The sequence below is a fragment of the Equus quagga genome, chromosome 13 (assembly GCF_021613505.1).
Source record: "Equus quagga isolate Etosha38 chromosome 13, UCLA_HA_Equagga_1.0, whole genome shotgun sequence".
Lineage (NCBI taxonomy): Eukaryota > Metazoa > Chordata > Mammalia > Perissodactyla > Equidae > Equus > Equus quagga.
Window position 1 is genome coordinate 87,714,023 of NC_060279.1, and position 8,351 is coordinate 87,722,373.

Genomic DNA, 8,351 nt, shown 5'->3' on the forward strand with positions numbered 1-8,351 from the left:
TCCTGCCCGTCAGCGCCGCCCCCCTCCCCGGGTCTGCAGCAGCTCCGGCCGCCTCGTCGCGCCCCCCCGGCCCCCTCCCCCCGCCCCCGCCGCCCCCCGGGCCGGTGCAGCCGCAGGCGGGGTCCCCCTCCCCCTCCCCCTCTCCCCCCAAGCCTCGCGCGCCCCGGACCGGCCCCCCCTTTCCCCTCCCCCTCCGCGCCGCCGCTGCCGCGATGCCCCCCCCTGCGCCCGGGGCCCGGCTCCGGCTTCTCGCCGCCGCCGCCCTGGCCGGCCTGGCCGTCATCAGCCGAGGTACCGCAGCGCCGGGGACGGGGGGGCTCGGCCGGGACGCCAGGGTCCCGGGCAGGGATTGGGGGCGGGGGGCTGCATCCTGGGCGGGGAAGGAGAGGCCCCGGGACGCCGAGGTCTGGGCCCGGGGGTGGGGGCTGCGTCCCCTGGCTGGGAAGGGGGTCCTCGGACGTCTGGATCCCTGTCTGGGGGCGGGGTTCCGCGTCTTGTCGCCCGAACCTGGGCCTAGGGGTGGAGGTCTGCTTCTCCGGGCGGCGAGGGGGTCGAGGACATCTGGTCCCGGCCTGGGGGCGGGAGTCTGCGGCTCCGGATGAGATGAGGGGGATCAGATCCCAGGCAGGATCTCTGAACTGAGTTGGGGTGTGGGGGGGAAAGGGGGAGATGCTCTGTCGGGGGCATCATCTCTACATGGAGAGGGTCCCTGTGGGGGTCCTGGCCTGAGGCCTGGGGTAGGCGTTTCTGGGCAAAGGTGGGGGGATGGTGTCTTCCCAGGGTCAGTAAGAGGAGGGGGCAGGCGTGTCCACAGACTTCTGTCCCAGGGCCAGGGAAAGAAGGGGAGGGGGGTTCTGGTCTCCCAGCTGGGAAGGGGCTGGAATTCCCCAGCTGGGTCCTCTAGGTTGGGGGAAAGTGTTGGCATTGGGGGGTTGCAGTTATGTGGGGAATGGAGCTGGTGATCCAGGAAGTTGGGGGTGCTGGGCTGGGCACTCAGATGTGGGAAGCTCTGGCTGAATATGTGGGTTCCCCAGGCTGGACAGGGGCTGAGAGATGAGCAGATTGAGAAGGGAGAGTCCACTCCTCCGAGAGCAGGCATGGGTTAACACAGGGTCAAAGGGTTAATCTAAGCCCTGGTCGGGGGAATGCTGGGGGCTGGTCTGTGGAGCAAGGAAGGGAGAATAGAAAGTAGGGGCGTCAGAGGGTGAACTGGACAGTCTCTGGATGGAGGATGTGTAGCTGGACCTTATGTCTTCCCAGCAGGCTGGCAGGCTGGGGATGGTCCAGAGATGCCCCCTAAGGAGGGGGAGGGGAGAGCAAGAGGCAGGAGGCAGGGAACAGGGTTAATTCAGTGCTTCTGGAGGATTCCCCCAGGCCCTACCCTGAACCAAGGATCAGAGTCAGGGACACACGTTCAATCAGGGACAATCTAGAGCCCCCAACAGTCTCAGCCAGGCAGCCACTCTTCGCCTCCTGCCCACACACATACCGGGTCACGCACAGCCACGTAAATAGCAGTCACCGAGTCTGACCCTGAGCCGCACCTGCAGACACCCAGTCACACAAACACCGCCCCATGCACGCAGGACGCCCGTCTGCACACGCAGAGGATGCCCGGCCTGTGGGTCGGAGCGTCAGTCCCTCCCTGGTGCAGACTGTCTGAGCGCTCCTCCCGCCTGACCTGTCTGAATGGCTGTCTGACTTTCTGACTGTCTGTCTGTGTCTCTCTGTCTCTGTCACTTGTCTCTTGAGGTCTCGCAGCGTCTCGGCCATTTCCGGAGGCTCCCTAGCTCTAGGTGACATTCTGTTTGTCTCTGTCTCTGGGTCTCCGTCTCTCCAGCCTTGCTGGTCTCAGCACAATTTCACATCTGTCCATCGCTGCCTCTGGAACTGGTCCCCATTATCACCCCATTATCACATCACATGTGTCTCCGTCTCTTCCTAGTTCCCTCACAAGAGCCTTGGTCCCCATTCGCCTCTGGGAATCCACGTCCCATCAGTCAGGGCACCTCTCATTTTTCTCCTTGTCCTTCCCTTGTCTCTTGACTTCTCTCTTCTGCCTCTCCTCCCCTCACTCCTTCCGCTCTTTCTCCACCTCCCCCGTCCTCTCTCTCTTTACTCTCAAGAAAACTTGCCGCTTTGCACTTGGGCTCTCCAGGCCCCCAGAAATCACTGTCGTACACACTTCCTGGGCTGGGAGCGTAGCGCAGCCAGGAGTTGGATGGTGACCTAGGGCGAGTCCTTTCCCACCTCTGGGCCTTCGGTTCCCCATCTGAGAACGGGGCAGGAGGGGATGGGGCGGGAGTGGGGCTGAGAGAGAACCCACCCCCCCACCCACTGACAGTCAGGCTCTCTGAGAAAAAGCCCACAGCCAGAGAGACAAAATTGCATCTTCTCCTCTCTTCTCTTTTATTCATTTGGTGTTTTCCAAAGTGAACAATCCACTACAAATATGCGCAAGAGTAAACCGCATCTTGCCCGGCCCCTCCCCAAACCCACTCTCAGCCGAGCACATCCTCCCACAGCGTTCTCTCACTTACACAGAGTCAGACACGCAGCATCTGTAAGGGACTGGTTGGTTTGTTGATGTTTTCCCCAAAGTAGAAACACAGTAAACCCATTTCTCTGCAACTGGATTTTTTCCACTTAACTCCACCTCCCTGGCATCCATAGATATTGTTCTATCTTTATTTTTTTTTAATTCTTTCTGCCATCACAACACACATACACTTACAAAAGTAGCTGCAGCAAGTGCAACAGTTCCTTTGCTCCGTGGCTCCGTGGCCCGTGGTGTGGCTGGCGGAGAGGGGGCGGGGTGAACCCGGGAGCACAGACCACTCTCCACGCACCCTCTGGGCACCTGGTCTGTCTCAGCCGTGGGCTCTGCCTCATCGGTTCGTGTGCCACGTATTCACTGAGCACAGAGCGGCTGTTCTAGGCCCTGGGGGTCTGTATGTGCACAGCAGTGAGGGAGCCAGATGAAATCACTGCCCTCACGGAGCTTACATCCTAGTGCGGCAGAGAGATCCAAAAACTGAAACAAAACCTGAAAACAAGCAAGCAAGTAAACAGGTAATTTCAGCACATGACGGGGAATGTAAAGAAAATAAGAGCGACCTGGGGGACTACTTGGCCATGTGGACTCAGGTGCCACTCAGGGGGTCGAGGGCGTCGTCTCTGAGCAGCTGAGAGTGGAGTTCAGACTGAAAGGAGAGAAGTCAGCCTATAAAAGATCCCAAGGGAACAGCAGAGGCAAAGGCCCTGAGGTGGGAACAGCAGAAAGGCACAGCCAACGTGTTGTGGAAAGTTCCAGGGCTCTTAGCTCAGCATCTGAGCTCCAGGCGTCAGTGACTCAAAGGTCCCTAGATTTCTGAGGTCAGCAAAGAGGAAGAGAGGTCTGGGGGCTCCTCAGTGCCAGCACGGCCAGGCCCAGCCCCTGCTCACAGCTCTTCCGTGCCAGAGCCACACTCCCTTCCCAGCGTTCCCCCACCCCTCCCTCAGTCCAGCCAGGCTTCTGCCACCAGCTCCGAGTGACCACCACAAGCCCACACTCCTTCCTGGGCCTCGGGTTTCCCATCTGTGGGTTCTGGGACTGTGGAATCCAAGCATGCCCCCATTGGAGGGTCCCAGCTTCACCTAAGTTCCTTTGAGGGGCAGCCGGGGGTTCTTATCCCCAACTCACGTCGTTAGAAATCCCCTTTTCTCTTAAGGGACGGGAATTCACCTACCTTCAACCTTCGTCCTGTGATTTATCAGAACGGTATGAGGACCACTAGTCTGGACTGTCAGACCCTGTGGTCCACCGCTGGACCCCCGAACAGGCTGGCACCTGCCGCATAATCATCCGCTCAGCCAGCACGTGTGCAGCTGTTTGCAAACACTTAACTAGCAGGCGCTGTATTAACCCGTTACTTGGACGACCTCTTTTCATCTTCCGCCTGCAACCCGATGAGGGAGGCACTGTGATCTTCCCGCTTACAGGTGGGGAAACTGAATCCCAGGGAGGTGAAGTAACTTGTGCAACTCAATGGCAGAGCTGGGATTTGAACCCAGGCAGCCCAGCTACCCAGTCCATCCTCCCAGTGGCCTGGTTGTGCTGGCCTGGTGGTGTGAGAGCGGATGTTGGTGGGCATCTGTACCTGAGCCGCTGACTCGGGTGGGTGCTGGGCAGAGAGCAACCTACAGCCCTGACCTGCCCTGCCCTCCCCCCACCACACTGCCGGAGACCGAGTCCGAGCCAGGGAGAGCAATGGCTGTTTCTTAAAAAAGGAGGTGCTGTTAGGAACAGCTGGCATTTACTGGGCCCTTTCTGCATGCTAAGCGCTGAGCTAAACGTTTTGCTTGCACGTTCCCACGGAATCCCTCACACAAACCCTCAGAAGGAAGAACTGTTATTTTTCTCCTTTTACAGATGGGGAAACTGAGGCTCAGGCTGTCCGGGGGTCACCCAGGCAGGAAATAGAGGAGCAGATATTTGATCTCCCAGGCCAGGCCCCTCAGGGCTTTCTTATCCAATCTCTAGACATCATCCATTCCCTCTACAAATGCTTCCCTGCTCTGAGCTGAGCCCAGCTCCGGGGGACACAGCCAAGATTCAGACCCTCGGGGAACTCCTGGGCAGGTGGGGAGGCACCCCTGGACACTGTCCCAGCTGAGTCAGATGGTGCCTAAAAGAGGGAGTGGGGACTCCCTGCCTTGAACAATCAGGGAGGTCCTCCTGGAGGAGGGGGCATTTGAGTTTGGGTCTTGAAGAATGAGTAGAAGTTCAAGAGTTGGAGAAGCGTGTCATAGGCATCCATTTACATTTGTTCATACAACAGATCTTTCCCAAGTCCTCATAGCAGCCAGGCCCTGTGCTGGAAGATGCTGGGGACACAGACCTGAGTCAGATCCAGGTTCTGCCCTCAAGAAACTTCTAATCTGATGGGAGAGACAGTCACCAGTGTGATCTGAGCTGTAATGGAAGTAGTCCAGGCATTGTGGGAACTCAGACCGGGCCTGGAAGGGGCAGGGAGGGCATCCCAAAATTGAGTCGGTTTTCCAAGCAGAACTACTATAGGGTGGCCCTCATGTGCAGTAGCTTCTTTGTTTATGCATTTAACATCTCTCTCTCTTTTTTTTTTTTTTTTTTTTTGAGGAAGATTAGCCTTGAGCTAACTGCTGCCAATCCTCCTCTTTTTGCTGAGGAAGACTGGCCCTGAGCTAACATCGGTGCCCATCTTCCTCTACTTTATATGTGGGACGCCTACCACAGCATGGTGTGCCAAGTGGTGCCATGTCCACACCCGGAATCCGAAACGGCAAACCCCGGGCCGCCGAAGCGGAACGTGCGCACTTAACCGCTGTGCCACCGGGCCAGTCCTCATTAAACATCTCTTGAGACCTCCTGGGGGAGCTCCTCCAAGGCCGATGGAGCCTTGGAGGTGGGTCAGACCCAGGCCCTACCCTGGAGGGGCTCCCATCTGGCAAAGGAAGCAGACCCAGACACAATCCAGGAAGACTGGGACCAAGACAGGGAGGAGCCCGGCCCAGAGACAGAGCGGTGGTGGAGTGGCTAACCTGACCCCCATCCCCATTTCCTGAAGCCCAGACAGGGGAAGGGACTTGCCCAGGTCACACAGCATGGAGGAGCCGCCCGATCCTGGTGTCTGGGAATTATGTGAGACAGATATGCAGACCCGAGACATCTAGATTTATAGACACACAGACCAGGAGTCAAAGACTCACTTGAGACATGGACCCTTTATCACACATCTCCTGGGACTGCCCTGAGCCAGGCCCCAAACTGTGTGTGCTGGGGACACAGATGGTCTGAGCCACGTCCTGCCAGGACGGGAGCTCAGATGGGCTCAGCTGAGCTGTCTCTCCTAGGAGAGGCCCCACTCTACGAGGTCCCTGGAGAAGAAGCATTTTGACGGGAAACTATGGGACAGAAGGATGGGGAGAAAACTGGGTAACCCAGAGCTGGGCCACACAAGCACCAGGGGAGAGCGCAGCAGAGGGACGCCATTGCCCAGGAGGCCTGGCTGAGCGCTGGGGGAGGCGGGGATCTACGGGAGTGGAGGGTACAGCTCTGAGTGTCAGAAAGGTGCTTCTGGCAAGGGGTGCGTGTCTGTATTTCTGTCTGCCAGGACATTTGGTGAGGGTCCTGCCTGCCTCTGTGGAGTCTACTCCTCACCCAGGGCCCTGGTTTGTGGGCCCAGCTCCTATGGGTGGCACCTGGTTGGAGTCGGGCTGAGCCTAGGAGCCCTGGGGTCCCTGAAGCTTTGGGGGCACCTTGGACAGATCCCTTCTCAGCCCAGGAGGGGGTCCCCCTCCTTTGATCTTAATCTTGAATAGTGGCTGTTGCGGGGCGGGTAGGAGGAGGGGGCGGTGGTTTTGCCCCCATGGGGCATCTGGCAATGCCTGGAGGCAGCTGTGGTTGTCACCACTGTGGGGTGGGGGAAGCTAGTGGCGTCTAGAGAGTGGAGACCAGGGATGCTGCTGAGCATGCTGCAATGCACAGACAGACCCCCAGAATCAAGAATCTTCCAGCCCCCAATGTCATGGTGCCAAGGTTGCAAAGCCCTGGCCTAGAATGTGTGTGACCAGGAAGATGACAAATCCTGCGTGGGGGTTGTGTGGATGTGGGCGTGTGTGATCTGATCCTAGGTGACAACATGACTGCGTGCACTCGATTCTTGGCCCAGGGCAGCTGCTTTGTATCTGAGAGGCTGTGACGGTATAGCTGCAGCTTCATGCATGAATTTCCAAGTGGGCGGTGGGGATGAGCACGGCCCTCAGGCTGGGAGTGTCAGAGTGACTGATTAGGCCAGCGTGTGTGGGTGCACGCACGCATGTGTGTGCGCGCGATGGTCCTCTGGGTAGGGCTGTAACTGTGCGTGGACATTGCACCTGCGTGTGTGGGGCTGTCGGTGTCAGTGTAACCATGTGGATCCAGTTGTATATGGTGGGGTGACTCGGTGTACAATGGCTGTTTGGCCTACAGCTGTCCCTCTGTGGCTGAACCTGACAGCAGAGTGCTCCTGAGAGAGAGGTGTCCTCCCTAACTGACCTTCTGCTGGGTGTGTGTCGCCAGGCTGTGTCGCCAGCCTGAGTGTGTGTGCACCTGTCCTTCTGAGCAGGGCCCAATGCTGTGTGTGGGACTGAGTGCGTGGGACTGTTTGCTGGGCTGGTACTGGCTCTATGCATCTTTCCGGGGTCCTGTGACTGTGTGTGTGTCCAGCCCCTGGCCGTCTCCTGCTGTTACTAGGGCTGCGTGTGGCAGCGTCCACTCTGCACAATTCATGGAAGGCGAGCCCCTTCCTTCCATCCAGGGCTCTTCAAAGCCTGGGGCACCAGGAGGACCCACCACCCTGGCTCTGCCCCAGCCCCGTCCTGAGGGGCTGTGATGGAGAGGGCCCCCCGGGAGGCATTGGGGCGGCACGAGCAATTCATTCATTAGATTAATTAGCTCCTCATCCCCAGGCGGGGCGGCAGGGCAGAGCCCAGGTGTCCAAGGTCATCCAGCCTTCTCCTCTCCCCGCCCTGGTGCTGTCTCCATGCCGCCTCCGCATGCCCAGCCCCCACGCCTTGGCCCCGGTCCAGCCCGCTGGCCACAGTCCACAGAGAGATGAAGGGGTGGGGGTGGGGGCTCTGCTGGGCAAGGGGGCCTGCAAGCTGCTCTGGAGTGTGCGGGCAGGCGTAGGTGTGCGCCTGCGAGCGTGTGCCCTGGTGAGCACGGCCCATGGGTGTGTCTGTGTAGGCATGTCTGTCTGCAAAGGATGTGTGTGGCTGTACACCACGCCTAAGGGTGTGTCTGTGCGTCTGTGATGGATGTGTGCCTGCGTGGACGTGCATCTGTGTTTGTGTGCATGTGTCCGCATCTGTGTGTCTGTATGTCTGTGTCCACATATGTGGGTGTGGAGTATCTGCATGCAGCTGGCTTTGTGTGTATGGCTTTCGATATATTTCTGAATTAATGTGTGTACATGTGTGTATCTCTGTGCACATGTTTGTTGCATATGTACATGTATCTGTGCACACATGTATGTGTCTATGTACTCATGAATCTGTGCATATGTGTGCCCGTGTACCTGTGTGTGTCTGTGTGTATCTGTATACGTGTGTTTATTGCATGTGTATCTGTGCACATCTGCGGATGTATATGTGGCTATGTATTCCTGAATCTGTGTACACTATGTGAATATTATGTGTGTGCGCACATGTATATGTGCATATGTACACGTGTGTTTGTGTGCTGTGATTGGAGTGTTGACTGAGTGTCTCTGGAGGTGTGTGGGTTTGGGCGTCCCAGTCTGTCTGAGTCATTGAGGGCCTGTGGGAAGGTACATGTCCAAGTGTCTGCTCTG

The 8,351-nt window shown here is 58.1% G+C and overlaps 1 protein-coding gene across 1 annotated transcript in view; it reads left to right on the forward strand.

Moving 5' to 3' along the window:
* The first annotated feature begins 212 nt into the window (after positions 1–212).
* The window catches only part of IGLON5 (IgLON family member 5), a 16,290-nt gene continuing 8,151 nt past the window's right edge, over positions 213–8,351 (forward strand). The window contains exon 1 of the mRNA XM_046682132.1: positions 213–291. Coding sequence (XP_046538088.1) covers positions 213–291 — 79 coding nt within the window. The remainder of the gene's footprint in view (positions 292–8,351) is intronic.